This window comes from Tyto alba, unplaced genomic scaffold, assembly GCF_018691265.1.
Source record: "Tyto alba isolate M040663 unplaced genomic scaffold, T.alba_DEE_v4.0 Super-Scaffold_20, whole genome shotgun sequence".
NCBI lineage: Eukaryota > Metazoa > Chordata > Aves > Strigiformes > Tytonidae > Tyto > Tyto alba.
In genome coordinates this window covers 7,996,163-8,015,057 of record NW_024881283.1, presented here as the reverse complement: position 1 = coordinate 8,015,057, position 18,895 = coordinate 7,996,163, and the positions used below count along the sequence as shown (strand labels likewise).

General features: G+C 51.3%; 1 protein-coding gene across 5 annotated transcripts; it reads left to right on the top strand.

Moving 5' to 3' along the window:
- The first annotated feature begins 5,065 nt into the window (after positions 1-5,065).
- Positions 5,066-18,814, top strand: CAP1 (cyclase associated actin cytoskeleton regulatory protein 1). 5 transcript variants are annotated; one of them, XM_042793817.1, is made up of 13 exons: positions 5,066-5,133; positions 10,577-10,689; positions 11,140-11,240; positions 11,706-11,783; positions 13,654-13,797; positions 13,894-13,979; positions 14,542-14,647; positions 14,755-14,932; positions 15,612-15,799; positions 15,997-16,120; positions 16,220-16,302; positions 16,861-17,004; positions 17,395-18,814. In XM_042793817.1, exons 2-13 carry the CDS (start codon positions 10,596-10,598, stop codon positions 17,476-17,478), a joined length of 1,410 nt encoding a protein of 469 aa, XP_042649751.1. In that variant the 5' UTR covers positions 5,066-5,133; positions 10,577-10,595; the 3' UTR covers positions 17,479-18,814. The 5 variants fall into 5 exon arrangements, with proteins under 5 accessions (XP_042649751.1, XP_042649753.1, XP_042649754.1 ...); XM_042793819.1 differs by having other exon boundaries at positions 5,116-5,137; XM_042793820.1 differs by lacking the exon at positions 5,066-5,133 and adding an exon at positions 5,183-5,204.
- Positions 18,815-18,895: the final 81 nt, after the last annotated feature.

Sequence of the window (18,895 nt, the reverse complement as noted above, 5' to 3'; positions counted from 1 at the left end):
GAGTCTCTGTTCAGGTTTTTTTGCAGCCAGCTTGAGACACTAAAACCATGCTGAGCTCGAACCAGGGCTGAGACATTCCTAGCTGAGCACACTTCTTCTATTTGAGGCTTTTAAGAAAATAGGAGGGGAAAAAAATGACCATGAGAGTTGATAGCACTGAGCCCTGGGCAAAACTCCAGCCTTGAAAGAGAGACCAAGTCTTGCTTCAGTTGTGATTACAGAGGCCTTTCACTCCAAGCATGAAGAAAGACTCTCTGGCATGGGAAGTCTGCCTGACCAGAAGTGCATGGGGAGAAGCTGCTGGCACCTACAGCTGGCCTCCAGCAGCAGCTGTGCTACAGATTAATCTACACTAACCTTGATGATGGAGCAAATGCACCCAAGCATCCGGGAAGCATCTCCCTGCAGAGCTGGAGCTAAATGGCTGCTGTGTCCTCCAGGCCGGGCGGGTGAGCCACGCGTCAGGGCTGGTGCACAGACAGCGCTGGCCCGGTGAAATCAAAGCCAGAACATGGAAAATGCAGTGTGTCAGCTGTGTGCTCAGCACCTGCTGAGCTGATGCCTGTAACGACATACGGGCTGCGCCTGTGCTGCTTTAACAGCTCTCAGGCCAGCTGAGGTAGGGGTTACCCGTCTGGTGCTAGGGGCTTGGGGCGTCTCCACCTGAATTTGTGGGGCACTGCTGCCCGTGCTGGAAGGGAGCAGAGGGTTTCTGTTCTGCTTGGGGAACCAGGCTGTCTGGTCCCTTCTCTTCACAAGGGAAAGAGCCTTTCATTGTACAGCACTGAAGGTGCCTGTGAGCAGTGGGGCTCGTAGAAAGAGCCTGGCCAGGGGTACAGGTCCATGTGTGTCACTCAGCGGGGAGGGCAGGCTGCTGCGGGCACCATTCTCTCCACTGATGCTCATCAGAGTATGTTAGTGCACCCCATACCCTTCCCAGGGCCCCCAGTCAAGCTGCAAGGCTCACCTTGAGCCCTGGGGAAATCTGCTGGTTGCCAGCTCCCAGTGCACATGGCTGGGCCCGGACTGGTGGGCAGCTCTGCCTCTCTTGCAGCACAAAGCTCTCAAAGGGGCTTTTTGGGAGGATGTTGCCCTGGCCGCACCACAGAGCAGCACCAAGGTGAGCCGGTGACGTGCCTTCGGGGTTGGATGTGCCAGGGAGAAGGTGGGGAGAGGGCTGGGAGGTGGCGGAGCACAGGCATTCGTCCCAGGAGGTGACTGGAGGGGACAAAACTAAGCCAACATCAGTTGTAACTTCCAAAGGGCAGCACATGAACCTGCAAAATTTGATTTGCACCCTCTGTTTGCCACCAAGGGGGACTTTGCCAGGAGGCAGGTCCCTTCCTGGCTGAGGCAGGAGAGACTGGAGGCGGTCCCTGAGGTGAGAGTGGCCATGCTGTGTCTATTTACAGGGGATAAGTGGAAGTGTGAAAAGTCCCTCCTTGCAGAGGGTGAGGAATAACCGCCCTCCTTATCCCCAGGGAAAGGGCAAAGAGCCTCAGGTTTATCTCGCAGCAGGAGAGATGGATGAAGCATTCAAATAGCTGCTGGTGGGGATGGTTTTCCCTTGGCCCCTGGGCTGGAGAGACCAGTATTTGCTCTCGCTGCAGCAGGAATTGCCCAGAGCTGGTTTCACAGACACTTCAAGCTGAACCAAGCACAACCTCCCACGGAAAGGGGTGTCCAGCAGCACAACCACCCCTCTGTGCTGGCAGGGGTTCTGGGGGCCTGGATCAGGGAACAGATCCAGCTGGAAATTAGCTCAGTCTGGGCAGCTCTGCGGAGAAGCAGGATTGCTGGAGCAGGGCTGTGCTCAGGACAGAGATGCTGTGGGTCATGGTGAGCAGGTCCACCCCCCTGGCACGCTGATCCCTGGGTGGGCTGGGATCTGTCGCTGGCTGGGGAAAGCAGAGTTAACCCAGGGCCAGCTTCACAGCCTGAGGGGTGCAGGAGGCATTCGGCTGTCCCCAGGGGTCACCTTGTGTGTGCCACCTGGCTGAGGTCACTCACTTTATCTGCAAACAGAGACTGAAGGCTACCGACCTGCTTTAGGGGGGCTTTAGTTAATGTTTTGCAAAACCACCGTTTCCAAGGATCTTAAGCAGCCAAGGTGCTGCAGTACGTGGCCAGAAACTGGTGAGGCAGCAAGATGGCTTCCTGCTACCAAGAAACTCCCTTTTCCCAGGAATGAAACTTTAAATTGCTTTGCTGGGAAATGAGACATTGTGTGCAGGGCGGCACTCGGGCTTATCCCTAGCCAGAGATGGCTCGGGGAGCTCTGAAAGCCCAGGACTGCCTTAGCCCCTGCCAGGACTCTTCCTGTGGAGGACTCAGAGGCTGCTGAGCACCACAAGGACCTGGGCTGGAGCTTGGACAAGTGCCCTCCTCACACCACAACAAAGCAGGGACAAGTGCTCTCCTTTGGCTGCCACAAGGCAGGGGACAAACGCCTTTATGTCTAGGGGACATAAAGGCATTTTAGCCATTTCATGGCTAAAAAAAAGCAGCAAACGTACCCATGGTGCTTGAAGGGAAGGGGGACGAAGCACCAACCAGCTGGCAGCAGCATGTGGAAGCTGTAAGCTGTCCCTGGAGACAGGACAGTGACAGCCACAGACTGGTGTGATTTAGGGGCACTGGGATCCCCCACAGGGCACTGACCTGGTTTACAGTCTTCCTGTAAACAGGCAGGTCTTCCGTGACCCAGTCTTACTGGGAACCTGATCTTTGTTCCTTCATGAGCCATATTCAGCTGAACAGACCCAGCCCAGAAGCAAACACACCGGCTTGGAGCTGGGTTGTGATATCCCCAGTGAGCCATGCTCTTTCTCCCCCCCGTTCTCTGGTTATTTCGAGTTCCTCTCCCAGTCTCGCTTCCTCCTCACAGAGGCAGCCCAGGAGAATGGGTCCTGCCTGTGTTGCCCACCAGGATTACTGGTCCCATTAGCACCAGTGAGGCAGGACGTGGCTGGTGCTTCCTTGATGTCACCGTTACAGGATGCTCTAAAAAGTGGAGTCACTGGCTGCACGGAAGAGAGGTGGTTGTATCTTATTTTCTATTTTACATCATGTCAATTGAATCTAAGGCAGCTGATCGTGATGGAGACAGGTGGAAAAAAAATGCAAGAAAACCAGAAAACTAGGCAAAGAGCATCTGTGACTGCAGGGAGCTGCTTTTCTTCTCTATAGGCTTCAGCCTAACTAGAAAGACAATGCGAGGGCAATGGTGCAGGTCCAGTTTGGCTGTGTGTGCTCAGGGCAGCAGCTGGGAGCCAGGCAGGGCTGCACAGAGAGCGAGGGGACAGCAGTGAGCTGCATCTTCACCAAGAAGACCCGTAACTCCTATCCACTGGCTGCTCAGAAATATCAAACCCTCAGAGGGTTTTGAACGCCTCCCCGGCTCGCAGGGAGCGCGAAGCCAGAGGAGACAACCTCACTAGATGTCAGCAGAGCCACGCTCCCGGCGATCCCATTCCCAGCCCTCAGCTGATCCCAGGCTTGGCCCCGCTCCTGCCTGCTCCAGCTGGGATCCCGCAGACGGAGCCTGGATCTCCGCTCGGGAGCTCAGCGGTGGACGGGCCCCGCTTCCACCCTGCGCGGCAGCAGATGTGACCATCTATGGTAGCGGAGCAGAGGGCAGGAAGCGGTGGTAAAGTCAGCCGACCTCGTCGGGTTTTCTCCTCCTTCCCATCCTGTCAACGTGTCTCAGCCCTCGCTGGGACAGATGCTCTGTCTGTCTGTCTGCACAGAACCCCAGCTCCAAGGCTGGCTTCAATTCCCTCCTCGGGGCAGCTGGGACCCAAAAACACAGAGCAAAGCTCCAGGTCCCTCGCAGCAGGCAGGGACAATGCTGCTCTTTCTCTAACCATGGCAGCAACCACCTTTTTTAGAGCAAGTCTTGCTCTAATGATATAAGCAGACAGCAGAGCCTTCTGTCGGAACAATCCCATGTTGACTCCAGGGGACCTCTTCCTGACTCCAAGTTATTTTTCCCTTGATTGCCTTCGTCTCGGTCTTTCCAGCAACAAAGTTGGGACAACAATGTTTATCTACCTTCTGCCAAGTGCTTTGAGACCCTCAGATCAAAGAGGGTCTGTGAACACATGGCTCCAAAGGGCTCTGTACCCAGGGAAGCACAGGAGCTTTGTAGGAGTTGTTTGATGTTTGAGATGAGCCAGCTCACGCCAAAAGTAGAACAATCTTTGCTGCTCAGTGCCAGCAATGGCAACCACCCTTGGCACAGAGCATCAGGGGACCAGAGCCCCCCAGGATTTACCCCGAGGAGAGGGTGTAGGTGGTTTTGTGGTCAGCAGTTCCCCAGAGGGACCTTTTTCCCATTCTGCAACCACCAGATGTAGCTTGGAGGGGCCTTGACCTCAGCTCCCCCCAACAGTCAGATACAATTCGGGAGGACCTGATGTGCCCCTTCCACTTCCCCCTAGCCCCAGCCCAGGCCACCCCACTCCCCAGCCAAGCCCTGTCCCTGCAAGACCCCCCCAAGGGGGGCCTCATCCCATATAACCCCACCCCGGGGGGCCCAAGCTGCAGCCCCCAGCCCCATCTCTAGGGCCCCTAACTCCAGCCTAACCCCTCTCCCAAGGGCCCCTGCCTCCTCCCAGCACCCCAAACCACCCCCCAACCCTTCTCGGGGGGGTCCCAGACCTCCTGAGGACCCCACCAGCCCCTCCCGGGGAAGGGGGGGGGGGGTCCCCGCAACCCTCCCCCAGACCTGCCCGGGGAAGGGGGAGGGGTCCCGTTGGTATTTTCAGCCTTTTTGTAGGGATCGCGGGCACCTCGAGGATCCTGGAGCCCCCGCCAGCCCCTCTCCGGGGGTGCCAGCGCTCCCTGGGGGTCCTGGGCCCCATCCTGCCCCCCCCCCCGCCCCGGCACCTCCGTGGCCCCGCCCCCAAGCCAAACCCCGCCCTCAAACCCCCCCGCCCCTCGCCCTCTGGGGCCTCGCCTCCCTTGCCCCCCACCCACCAATCCCAGGGGCGGTGGCCGCCTGAAGCCCCTCCCCTCCGGCGCCGCGCCGTGCCGTGCGCACTTCCGGCGCGCGAGGGCGGAGGAAGGAGGGAGGGGGGGGGGCCCTGGGCGGCGCCGGGGGGCGGCGGAGCGGGAGAGCGAGTGCGGCGGGTAGGTGAGCGGAACCGGGAGGGGAGGGGTTTGCTTTTCCTCCCCGCCGCGGCAGTGGCTCCGGTCCCGGGGTCGGTATCGGCGGGAGGAGAACGCTGAGGGGTGGCGGGAGCACCGGGCCGGGGGGCGCCGGTGAGGGGTCGGGCCCGCGCGGGCTGTGAGGGGAGCGGGGGGGGGGGGGGGGGGAGGGCGATCCGCCCGGGTCGCGCAATGAGGTGGGGGGGGGGGGCGGGGGGCGGTCCTGCGGGGCTGTTGGGGGTAGATCCGTTAAACGCGGTGATTTCGGGGTGAATTGAGTCACGGAACGGTGAGAACTACCCGCCGGGGGTTGTTACCAGGACCCGCCGCCGCCCCTCGCACCGGGCGGGGCAGGTTCGGGGCCTCCCTGAGGTTTCCTGCGCCCAGCGGAGACGCTTCCTGCAGCGGGGGGTCGGCCCGGGGGGTGTCTCCGCGCCCGAAATCTGCCCCAGGACACGGTGAGGGCACAAATTACCGAGGTCCGGTCCGCCGGGGTCCATCCGCTGCAGCGGGGGACGCCTTCCCGGTGGAAGGGCGGGACGGGGAGGGCCTGTACCTGCCCCCCCACAACTGCAGCGAGAGGCGTTTAGTCCTGCTCGGTGTGGCCGTCCTGGCTCCATCCCCTGGCAGGGGCGTCGGGGGGTGCTGGGGGCCGGTCTCCGGGCGGCTGGCGGGCCAGAGCCGGCTCTTACCGGGTGATGTGGCGAACGGGAAGGGTCGGAAAGCGGCAGGGCTGGCAGGTTACCGGGGCTGGCAGGTCCTGGGTGAGTTGCTCAGGCAGGGAGGTGTGCGTGCCCAGGTGATACATCCAATTTTCCGCGACAGGACCGATCCGCTGCAGCCTGAAGCGAGGATATTTCTGTAGTTTGTGGTCCCAGCTACCAGGTACTCTCGCCATCTTACCAGGCTTGGTCTTGTCTTTAGCCCGTTGCTGACTTCTCTTCTGCCTTTTTGCATTTTGGTAGTCATTAGGATGGGATAAATATGTGATGGCTTTGGATTTTGTGATAACAAAAAAAAAAAAAAAACCCCAAACAAAACGCTACAGCCATTTCATGTGTCAGGTCACAGGATTTTGCACATCAGTTTCTGGAATTCCCCAACACCTGGGCTATAGATGCACATCACTGAAAAACCAGGAGTCTGTGGTGTCAAGAAACTGCTGTAGTCTTTCTCTTTCTGAGTCGATCCTTGTGTCCCCGGAATATTGCTGAGCTTTCTGAAAGCCAAAAATACCCCCTATTATTCACATAACAAAGTTCAGCCAAGCAGCCTCTGCTTGAGCAGGCACAGCTCAGGAGGGATGCTGACAAGGTTCGATGCTCTGAATTCCTGATCTGGAGCTTGGTACTGTGTCCAATTTAGCTTAGATTTGAGATCCTCTGTTACTTCCCTGGTGGATTCATCGCCCTGACAGGGAATGGAAATGAGAGGAGCATAGCAACAGAGTCTGGCAAGTGCAAATCTCTTATTTCATATGATTGTGATGAAAAAGGAGTCCTTGTGCTGCCTCTCGTGCAGAGCGAAGTGATACTTTAACTATCTCTTAATAGTTGAGTAAAAATACCAAATAACATTTTTAATTACTTCAGTAGGATTTGTTATTTGGGAGAGCTTAATAGGGTTCAGATGGATTTTTTTTTTTAAGCACTTCTGGTTTTCTAAATAAAGTAGATCTGAAATACCAGAAGTAGACACCATGGGTTCTGGAGCAATGTCAGCAAGCATTGTTGTACTATAAACAGCACAGATCTCTGTCTTGGCAGCTGCTGGGACTAGCAGTAGCTGTCTTGTGTTCATGGCTGGTCCTGACAACTGACTAAATTCAGGCATTTGAGTCCTGTCTTGCTTCAAATAATTCCTTACTTGATGAGCTGAACTGTTTTTAAAAAAAAAATTCTTTGGGCTTTTGGAAGATATAAACGTTCAAAATGCTCTGGTAGCTGATCCCTTGAGATATTCCGGTGTCAGCTCAGAAATAAACTGTGGTATGTTCTTATTTTAGTTGCTCCATCTTTATTCCTTTTGCCTGTAGAAACAGGAAGTAGCTGATGCAAATTTCATGTTGCTGACAGCAGTTTGTCGGGCTTCACAAAAGCTGAATCTAAACAGAGGCGTAGGTTTGACTTGCTTTGGCTGTAAAACTAACATTTGCGTCTTCCAGAATGTCTAAGTGAGGACTCAGGTTAGTGTGCTGTCTCAGGCAACCGGAAGAATTTCATTTATGCCGGTTTTATGAGAACTTGCTCACTCCTCTGAGGACTGGCCTTTGGCTGGGACATGCCAACTCCTTGATATTCTCCAAACAGGAAACTCCTCTTACTGTGTTGTTGTACAGGATCGGCTTTGGGATAGCTAGTGTTTTTACAAATAAAATCCCTTCCTTTTATTGCTCTGATCAGTATACCAAAACAGTCTAGCTGTAGATGAAAGCTTGTTTGCTGTACAGTGTGTTCAAAACCATGTTCCCAAGCTTTGATGGAAATAAAGGCTAGTTAATAGATTAACCAAATGTGCTATGAAAATGAATGGACTTTCTGGCCCAGGGTGAAATATGTTTGCTGCAACTCCATAGCTTCCGCGCCATTGGTCATCAAAATTCAATTGAATTTAAACAAGAGCTAGATTGAAATCCTGCATTATAGTCCCAAAAGGGAGCGCTCCATCTCAACTCCACGTCTGTCAGCTGGAGAACTCTAACCCCCGGCTGCAAGGCGTAGCTTGAAAGCCTTTCTTGTTCCTCCTGAGCACAGGATGATGTGCTGAACAGAAGTGACTCTTCGGTGATCTGTGTGTCTCAGCTTCCTCTTTAAAGAAGGCAAATGAGATCCGATTATATGTACTGAGATCTGTGAAGTCAGTTTGTCACTTACTGACAAATTCTTTTGTATTCAAAGTGATCAATAGACAAAACACTGTTTAGATGTAGATCAACCAGGTCTACTTTGTGATGTGTTTTTTTTTTTTTCCTTGCTAAATGTTAATCTTTCTGGATTGCAGACACTGGCAGTTGATGTTAGTTGCAGCTAAATCTTATTATTTCATTCTGGGTGAGTATGTAGATAGCAGAGAGAGCTGCATCCACAGGGCAAAGAGCATCGTAAGGGTGAGTCAAGACAGCTTGAGTGAGGAGTGACTGGGATATAACTGCCTGCTCTAGGACTTTGTGCTGCCTGCACTTAGTTCTGATTTTGCTGCCAATTTACCAAGTGACTTATCTTGCAAGTTGTCCTAATGCTGCCCATTAAACAGAAATTAAAATGCGCTTGCCATCTGCCAGATAGCACTAGGTTTACAAAGCTGATACCAAGCACTGTGAGTCTGTGGCTTCTGTCACGAAAAACCAGGAAGGACGTGTCAAACAGCAAGGAGACTGGAAGGAATATGAATCTCAAGGAACATTTTCTTGTTAAAGGACATTAATCTCGACAGCGTAGTTAGAACTGATGTGATATGCTCCTCACAACAGCGTGTTTTATTGCTGGGGGTCGGAAGCAGCTTTCCATCTGGACTTTCTGGTTTGTAATCCTGATTTGAAATGCAGTTTGTGACTTGGTAATGGGGCTGATCAGCTTAGAGCCTCGTGTGGAATGTGGTGGGGATCAGTGGTGCAGAACAGCAGCTTTGTCTGCCCGTCGCTTGGTAAACCTGGTGTCCTTCCTGAAACCCCTGCAATACACCCCTCTATCTTGCTGCATTCTCGAAGCATGGGAGAGTTTCTTTAACAGGTGGCTCTTTTGGGGAAAAAAAACCCACCCTTCTTTTAGTGTGCTGAGAGCGGGGGAGGCAGAGCCCTGCTCTTGGCTGCGCTCCCACTTGAAGACGTGAGCCCCATTCTGGATGCGTCGTTCTCGGCTGCAGCAGAGTGCTGACGATCCTGTGGTCAGGGTTTCTACATTGTACAGAATATATAAAAAAAAAAAAGGTATTCATTACTGTTGATTATATGGGTGACCGCCCACAAGTTTCAGCCTCTCTGAACTTTTTTGTATCTGGAAGTCATCCAGATACTGCTGTCCAGTTTCTGCACAGTGCCTCCTCTGGCTCACTCTTGCACAGGGGAGGAAACCGCTCTCTCCTTCTTGGAAGGGGGGTGGTCTCTCCCCTGCCCCCCCACAGCAGTGCTGCTTCTCCTGATGCAAGCAGGCGAAAGAGGGGTGGAAAACGGCCTTGTTTGTCTTGTGACATCAGCACCGCTCGTGACTAATGCTGGATCTGCCCCACATCCTCTGGAAACTGGGTGAAAACATGTGCTTTGGAGCAGGGCTGAGAAGACTTGTGAGCCAAAGAAAAACCCTAGTTAGAACTTTAGGTGTCATTTCTGAGGGAGATCTAGCATCAGATCGTTGAGGCAGCTTTGTAAACCCAGCCTTCCCTTTTGGGTATGCTGGGGAATGTGCTGGGAAGGACGTTCTCCTCCAGGCAGGGTTTTGAGCTCTCGCAGACTGTCGCAGTAAGAAGGAAGCTGTGTCCAGGACATAGTCGTGATTCACACTGTAAAATCTTTCGATGAGTGGTGATAAGATAAAAATGCAATTGGTGACTTGCTACTCCCTCCCTGCATTCCCTGTGCATTAGTGTGCTTGGAGCGTGACTTGTCTTGCTCCTTGATGCAGAGTCTCTGCAAAGCAGTAATTAGTGGAAAGTTTATATGACTCTTAAGTCTTTTCCAGATGAGACACTGCAAATGACTTGCGTACCTAAATCTCTTTCCTGTGCAGTGCCTGCAAAATCTGTTCTGCAGTTCAGATACCAAAGCCTGTAGAGAGAGGGAGAAGATGAACAGGGGCGCATTGTTGTAGAAGCAGCTATGCCGCCTTAGCTTGTGCAGCTGCTCGTCTTAGCGTGTGCCAGGGTGGCTCGTTCCGCACGCCAATGCTCTGCACTGTAGCGATGCTGGAGTTATAGATGTTCCTTGGATGAATTCAGGAGTCTGGGACGTCCCTGAAGATGTGTTTGCAAAGTCAAACCCACTAGTTCTAACCTGAAGTGTGTGAACTCCCTGTGAAGCAGTTGTACTTGATTTGCTGTATGGTCACAGCTGGGACTTCAGCCAAGAACTGGCTGCAGTGAGATTCTGTGCAGACCTCTGTTTCATGGAGTGGTGTCAATGAAAGGTTAGGAGATGTAAGTTTTAATGTCCTTATAGGTGTAAGAAGTCCTTGCAATGGAATAAGTCTGTGTGGCCATTAAGGAGCGACTGTGGCAATAGAAAGTGGCTGTGTGCACGGCTGTTGCATAATCCAAATGTTCCTGCTAATTTGAGGGTACCCTGCTGTCCATCTCCAGGGTGCAGAGCTAAGTAGAAATTATTCTTCTGGAACTGGTAGAGCTTGTACCAGACAGCTGATAAACCCTCTTCAGTATTTGGCCTACGACTTTAATACTGTCAGAGGATGTGAATAATTGTCTTCTGTCTGTGCAGGTTGTGGACAGCGGTAGATATGGAAAGACTGGTTGAACGGTTGGAGAAGGCTGTGGAGCGCCTGGAGACGGTGTGCCAAGGACCTGGCATGTGTGCAGATGGCTCTTCCAAAGGTGAGGCCCAAAGCACCTCCCCAGCAGCGTCGCCCCATGGGAGTCCCTGTGCTGAAGTGCCGGCCGGGCGGTGCGGCAGTGCCGGACATCAGCGGTAGCTGCTGCGGGGCGGGCGGTGCTCGTGCAGGGGACACGAAGGGCTGTTAGATGAACTGGCTGTGTGTGGAGGGGAAGTGAATTTCACAGCAGATACTGCGCAAACGCAGAGAGGCCTGCGGTTCCCATCCTGCTGAGATAAGGACTTCCTGTGGCTGCAACGCTTCCCTCGCCTGCATTCAGCTGCATGCTTCGGGCTGAGCCTCCTGCATTCGGTCGCCGTGAGCCAGGGCGGGGGAGAAGGTTCAGCATGGGGCCGGGGGGAGGTGGAGCTCAGTGTGTGTGAGTGGTCCCAGCCCAGCAACCCACCCGGTGCCTCTCGGCGATACCTGTGCTCTGGTTCCTTTTCTGCAGGAGTGGCTCAGTACGTGCAGGCTTTCGATGCCCTTCTGGCTGGCCCGGTAGCTGAATATGTCAAGATCAGCAAAGAAGTTGGCGGGGATGTGCAGAAGCATGTAAGGACTCACATTCTCCCTCTGCTCTAAATAGATGCTGCTTGTCCTTCAGGGCTGCTAAGGGCCAAGTTTGCTGTCAGTGATTGCATTCCTTGAGCGCTGTATTCTAGGATGTTTATAATCCCTGAGGATTCAAAACAGATGCAGATGCCCATATAACCTCCAGCAGATTGCCACCTACACACACGATGAATCAAACCTCCTTCTTGAAATCTTTGGTAGTTAGGTGCCTAGCTCCCTTTATAGACTTTGGTGCATGCCTTTAGGAGGCCTGTAAACTACACAGCCTAAGAGCTGTTGCACTCTTGTGAGTTTTCTCTGAGGATGGGTGTCTCCAAGAATATGTGGTTTGAGATCAGCATAGCTGTTTTCTTACACACTAGGAGCTGCGGGTGGCGGGAGCTTGAGGGACTGTTAGTGTTACGCTGGGTACAAGGGAAGCTCTCTCATTTTTCTCTCTATTAGGCTGAGATGGTTCATGCGGGCTTGATGAGTGAGAGGGCTCTTCTGGTGATGGCATCTCAACATCAGCAGCCAGCAGAGGTAAGTGTGGGAAATCACTTACCAGAAACCTTGTATGGTCTTATCTCGGAGTCGGGGATGACTACAAGTGTAGGGGAATCTGGGCTGTTTCAGCTGCTCCAAACGAGGAACCAGAGGAGGGTTGGTGGCACTTGCTGAAAACGTGAACTGTTCTGGGTGCTCACCCAATGCTGGGCAGAATTCTGGAGGTTGATTCGTAGAGCTGCAGAACTGGCATTTTCCAGTCATTAGAGCAACAAGTTTTCTGTAGCTGTCAGAGCAGCTTGTGAGTGTCATCTCACAGCCTCTGTCTCGAGTTTCACCTGGTACCAACACTGCACAATCACTGTTCCTGAGATGCAACCTGCAGACAGGAACTTGTCAGAGACGGGAGCCACAGTGGGATTTGTGTAGAGCATGCTTTTTCATTATGTGATGCTTATAGACTTTCAGGCATCAAACTCCTGAAGTATAACAGACACTTGTCTGTACTGAATGGCCTCTGAATAATAGCTAGGCTTTTAGGATCGATTTGTCCTTAGCAAGTAATTTAACACTTTACCCTAGGCTGCTGCTTCTCAGCAGGATGTGTGACTGAGAATCTGATCCTGAATGCATTGGCTTTTCCCTGCTGAGAACTGTTTTTTCTGAGCAACAGGATCCCACCTTGCTTTTCTTTGCAGTTATTATCTGCCTCAGTCATGCCTTCTACTGTTACATTGTGGTAGCTGGATTTCTGTGCTACTTCCCTATTCACTGCAAAATAGATCTGCATCTTTTTCCCCAAACTCAGTATTGGAGGGTTGCTTATCCTTCACCAGGTTTGCTGGGATGTTGCTCTTCATAACCTCTCATCTGAGAATCTGCTTACAAATTCTGCTGACACATTATTTAAATAAAGGATTATGAACAAACAACCACTTTAATCTAGTGTAGGTCTTTGTGCAGGTTGTCTTGCAGGAGTCTAGTCAGTTCTGGAGTAGCCAGTTTAAAATGCAGAACATGTGAACTCTCATTGCTATTGGCGAAGAATTTTGCCATCCTGTTACTTGACAGTGGCACTAGGCTGAAGCTTCTGAAAGTGTAGCCTGGCCAGTGGTCCTTGGAACCTTTCTCTTTTCATCTAAACAGAGGAAGGGACAGCAAATGGAAAAGGCGAGGCTTTGAAAAGCGAGTTTTGCCCAAATTCATCCCTCACTGCTGCCACCAGCAGGAGACTTTCTGATCTTAAAGGAAAGAAAAGTTGCCTAAGAGGCATCTCTGGAAATGTGTAATTGGCTGCTCTGCTCTGACCTCAGAAGATTTCTGAGCACTTTCAGTCAGCATTCCAGGTGGACAACACAGAAACAATTTTTATCATCCAAATACTAAAGGCTTGGATTGACTTGAGAAATAACGTGAATCCTGAAGTCTAGCTTGATAGGGTGACTGGAGAACTTGCTGTGAGTCTGATTGTAATGCGGGCTGTAGATCCCAAACTGCAAAAACCTGCATAGCACCCCTTTCTGTGAGGGTTTTTAAAGGAGAGGAAAAATTTGACAAACTGTATTGGAACAAAAGAATCCAGGAACGGCAAATGCTATTTCTGTCCTTGTTACTAACAAGCTTTGTCAGTGTCTCTTGGATTGAACATGAGTCACAGTTCTTGGCGTACTCCCATAGTACCAATCCGGCTGGGAGCTATGACTTCAGCCCTGGAGGAGCTAGGCTGTGGGACCGAGCTGGGCTCGTGGGGAGGGCCAAGACTGGACAGGAGCTGGAGCAATAACTTGTGCCAGTTGGAATCTTCCTCTGAGTGACCATCATCTCAGCAGAGCCACCCATGAAGATGTGCAGCCATTCCAGAGCAATCCTAATGTACTTAATTGTTACTGTCCCTCTTGTCCTGCAGAATGCGTTCTCATCGCTTCTGAAACCAATTTCAGAGCAAATCCAGATGGTGCAGAATTTCAGGGAGAAGAACCGTGGTAGCAAACTGTTCAATCACTTATCGGCAGTCAGCGAGAGCATCCCAGCCCTGGGCTGGGTGGCCATGGTAAGAACTCCAGTGGGAACTGGTTTCCTTGGACTGGTGGGAGAAGTCTGGCTCCCTGGTCAGCTGTTCCGTGCCAACGTGTTCTTTATTCTCTAGGCTCCAAAGCCTGGTCCTTATGTGAAGGAAATGACCGATGCTGCCATGTTTTATACCAACCGGATCCTCAAGGAGTACAAGGATGTGTAAGTTCACCTTCTCTCTTAACGATGTCATTGAACACAGCTAACGGGGTGTGTAGGGGCTACTCCAGTAGGTAATCCCAGCTGCCTTGGTCTATAATTCATTCTTCTTTTTAAAGGCAGGGCATATTTACAAAGCCTCGCCTAGCTGTTTTTTCCTGATCCTTTGGGACAAGATTCGTTGCATTCATGTTGCAGCTGGAATCTATGATAGCAAGTGTATTGCTGCTCTTTCTTGTCTCAGCATCATCTGGGGGCTGAGCTGTTTCCCAGGACAGCAGGTTGTATCTTGGGAATGGGTCTTGTTGGAAGTACCAGACTCCTCAATTAAAATGGGTTACAGTGCAGAGCAGGCCTGTGGCTGCCTGCCTGCAAGTGCAAGATGAATGCTGGAGCTGCAACGCAGCGCTGGAGGTGCGAGGCTGCTGTGCTGGTCCGGCTGCTGTGCTGGTCCAGCTGCATCTTGCCTGTAGGCCAAGAGGTAGAGAGATGTAAAGAACTGTAGTCCTTGGGTTTTAATGGCAAATGCACCTGCTCAGTCCTCATGATCTCCTTATGTCCTCAGAGATAAAAAGCAAGTGGACTGGGTGAAAGCTTATCTGAATATCTGGACAGAGCTGCAGGCCTATATCAAAGAGTATCACACCACAGGGCTGACTTGGAGCAAAACAGTAAGTGCTGGTTACGTCTGCAGGAGCTCCTTAGATGAGCATTGCATGATCACTGTAGCAGTTATGAAGCTTGTGCAATTGCCTTTCCTCTTGCCGGCTTCTTACAGGGTCCTGTAGCAACAGAAGGGACTAAATCGCCATCCGCTCCGCCAGCCGGGGCTGCGCCTCCCCCACCAGGCCCTCCTCCCCCGCCTGCTCCTGCCCCCACGAGCTCCAGCACAGATGACTCTGCCTCCCGCTCCGCGCTTTTCGCCCAGATCAATCGGGGAGAAGGCATCACCTCTGGTAGGTGGAAGTAGCCAGCGGCGGGAGGGCAGCCGTGAACGACAGTGCTGTTGTGCTGCAAATCCTTGTTTTGCTGCTGCACCTCAGTACACCTGCTTGGAAAGTAGGCTTGCAGTAACAAAAGGCCATCTGGTCTGAGGATGAGGCTGGGAGGCAGCAGCAGCCCTGAGGCAGTTCACAGGGACAAAGGGAACACATCCGAGTTAGAATTCGCAGCCTCATCTGTCAAGTGTAGCAAGAGATTAATTTCTAGCTGGAACGGAGAGAGGGAGCCCTTTGGTTGCCTGCACATCTCCAGTACAAAAGGTGCAATTTTGCACCTATTAATATTTGCACAAAACTTACCTCTTTTGTGTGTTACCTGGTTAGCGTATCAGGACAGATGTCAAACAAAGGCGAGGTGCTTGGCTTGGGGCTTTTTCCAGCTGCAGAGTGGAAGAGCTGGTGCCTTCTGGTTCTGCAGTACATCTTGTGTTCTCATCAATATTGCATCAGTGTTTCTTGCTCTCTCTTTCTCTTGCTGTCACTCATGCTTAGGCTCAACTTAGGCCCAGTCTCAATAATTTATTTGCATTTTGAAAAACGTTATCGTGCTGGCAGTTGTAATCACTGATGTCTGGTGTTTGTGAAATGGCGTTCTCAGAGGAGAGCTGGATCTCGGGTTTGACTTGTCTTGCAGGCTTAAGACATGTTTCAGACGACATGAAGACCCACAAGAATCCAGCACTGAAGAATCAAGGGGGTCCTGTGAGAAGTGGACCCAAACCTTTCACTGCTCCCAAACCAGCCTGTAATGCTAATCCCTCCCAAAAAACCTCTCCAAAGGCCCCTGCGTTGCTAGAATTAGAGGGCAAAAAGTGGAGAGTGGTGAGTGCCTGGCGTTGGCATCAGTGGGATGGAGGGATGGGAGGTTTGTAGCAGGGGAGGAGGGTCTCCTGAAGACCTTCCTTGTAAGAGGCACCAGCCTGAAGCTTGCTTTTAAAGGGGCTGTGCTGCCCTGCTCTTCACACGGATTAATTGCTCTGAATTCCAAACACAAAAGCGTGTTTTCCCTGCCTTTTCAGGAAAACCAGGAGAATGCCACTAACCTCGTAATCAGTGATACAGAGTTGAAGCAGGTAGCATATGTTTTCAAGTGCACAAATAGTACACTCCAAATCAAAGGCAAAATCAACTCCATCACCCTCGGTAAGTGAAGAAACCCTGAAAACTGCTTCTGTGTGCTGATCTGTGTGCCGAAGGCTGGATCTCCAAAACCTTTCTGTGAGCTCTGTCTGGTCTTTGCAGATAACTGTAAGAAGCTGGGTCTGGTGTTTGATGATGTGGTGGGCATCGTAGAGATCATAAACAGCAGGGATGTTAAAGTTCAGGTGAGTGTCTACAACCTGTTCTCTGCCTGGAGTGTGACTGCTGCACTGTCCAACAGGGCGGCTGTAGCATCTGCTCCTTCAAGTACTTTTATTTCCAGAACAGGAATGTGCATCTGTGGAGAACATTCATGAAACACCATCTGTCCTGATGCTGTGCAGCTCACACTGCCCAGCCATTAGGAAAGAGCTGAAATTTGCCTCCAGTGAGCTGTTTCAGGGCTCTAAGTAAAAGATTGGTCTCTGTGAGGTGGGCAGCGTGACATGACTGACAAAGTAGGAGGCCAGCAGTAGAATCTACTCTGATTCCAGTTTTGGTATCTGACTTGGGATGGTGTGCTTGCCCAGCGTTCACTCCAGTTTTGTTCAAAAGAGATCAAAATAACTTTGGATTTTTGCCAAAGGTGGGAGTACTTGAATCCACCGTATCTGCGGGGGGGGGGTGGGGGGTGGGTGTTGGAGTCAAACCTCTTGCCTTGAAGACAAGCACAGAAGAAAAATCTTCTGGTTGCCCAGTTCAAGCTAATGCTCCTCTAACTATTGCTTTGACCACTCTGCTAGGTAATGGGTAAAGTGCCAACAATTTCCATCAACAAGACAGACGGTTGCCATGTGTATCTGAGCAAGAGCTCCCTAGACTGCGAAATCGTCAGTGCCAAGTCATCAGAGATGAATGTCCTTATTCCCACAGAGGGTGGTGACTTTGTAAGTGTTAGTTTTGAAATCGTTGTGGAGGTCTGCTTGGGGTTGGGGTAACACAGGGCAGAACTTGTATTTTGAGCCCTGTGGAGGGATGTCAGTTCCAGTGAGGTCTAGAGGGAAAATTCTAGACTCTAGACTTTGGAGGTTGTGAGTAATGATCAGATGTTATAAAACCAGCAGATCGAGTTGTTTGTCTTTATAGCGAGATACTTGCTGTTTTGTGAGGGCGGCTGCTTCCTCAGGAATCTCTTGGGGGCAGAACAGGCAGTGGTTGTGGTACAGGAGGGGACACAGCATGTATCTAAGAAAAGAAATGCCTAAAGCAGTGGGAGTAGTTACTGACCTCAGTCATAAACTGATTTTTGACAACAGATTTCTGCTTTTACCTTCCAGATTGAATTCCCTGTCCCAGAACAGTTCAAGACAGTGTGGAACGGTCAGAAGTTGGTTACCACTGTGACAGAAATTGCTGGCTAAGCAGAAAAGCTCCAAGGCTCATGCCTTCCCCTGGCCCTGCTGTGGGACAAATCTGCTTTCAGATGATTCTCTTAGATTTCTTGTACCTTTCTGCTCTCAAACTGCTTCTCTTCTACCCGAGAGACACAGCTACCTGCCGTCACTAAAATACCTCTGCCTGGGGTTTGGTGTAGGTGGCGGGTCAGTTATCATCCACATCTATTAGCAGGAAGGTGTATTTCCCCCCCCACTCCCCCCCTTGTCTGATCTAACTGCACCAATTGATCAAGTCAGATTTCTGGTGAACTTCACAGCCAGTACTGGCAGTTGGCTTTCAGAGTGTTGTTCGGGTTTTTTTGTATTGCCTTTAAGCAAACTGTTATGTGAGAGAGGAATGTTGTCCCCTTTTTAACAAATAATGGTGTCTGTCAGGGTCCAGAGATCCCAGTTGCTACGGCAGATGTCTCAAGAAGGTCCTGGAAGCTGCTAATTCCAGCTCTATGTACTACTTGGTGGCTTTACAGGACATGGGAATGGCTTTGTCGGACCAAAGGCTGAGGACCTGGGCCGTAGCATTCCACCTTCATTTCTCTTTCATCATTCCTACTAGCTCAGTGTATTTCTGATTGTGCCATGACAGGAGGCTTTATATTAACCAGTGCCACAGGAAGACTGCAGCGGCGTAACTGCGGTTACCCTCTCGGCAGTCGGGCTGGTAGCTTGGAGCTGAGCACCTCTTATTCCATGAGCCCTCTGCTCTCACAAGGGAATCTTTGCCCCAGGGCTTCCTTCTCAGAGCAGCTGAACTCAGGTTCAGTCTTCCAGGACAGTTCTTCTGAACCTGTCCCCTTCTGCAGAGGAAGGGGCTCCTTCATTCCAGGGTCAGTAGTGCAGTATTGTAAAATACCCGAGTCGGATCAAGTCGGTTCATCACTCTCTTCCTCATCTGCAATCAGTCCCTATAGAGTGAATCCTCTTGGTCTCCTCTTTCCCCTGTTGCTTGGCTCTTTGTACTTTGGTGGAAGCTTGTAGCCTCTGTTCCAGGGCCCTGGAGCAGAGTGATGGATCCAAGACACAGTACTGTACTGACCCATAAAGGGACCTGCACGTGCTTTGACCTTCATTTTTCCAACGCCTCGGGTGGCATAAGCATATCTAAAATGCATTTCCTCTGTAAAGTGTCAATGTTCTTTTTTTCTCTAGGACAAAACTTACAAAAAAAAATATGCAATTTTTTTATTTTGAGACTGTCCTGTGACTTGTACTTGTCTTCTCCTGAGGCTTGTGAAAAAAACCTTTCTTATGTACTTAAGATTATACAGAAGATAGAATAAAGTTAATGCCAACTTGCTCATTACAGTGGCTCTTGTCTACTCTTTGGAGGCACACAGGACCTCAGGTAGCACAAGCTGCCCCTTGTTGCCTGACCATACCTGAC

Bases quoted from the DNA above. Each gene is read 5' to 3' on its own strand.
- CAP1 (XM_042793817.1), top strand. From the start codon at position 10,596: ATGGAAAGACTGGTTGAACGGTTGGAGAAGGCTGTGGAGCGCCTGGAG. The intron at 11,784-13,653 runs GTAAGTGTGGGA...CTTGTCCTGCAG, and splicing joins AACATCAGCAGCCAGCAGAG to AATGCGTTCTCATCGCTTCT. The intron at 13,798-13,893 runs GTAAGAACTCCA...TTTATTCTCTAG, and splicing joins CCCTGGGCTGGGTGGCCATG to GCTCCAAAGCCTGGTCCTTA.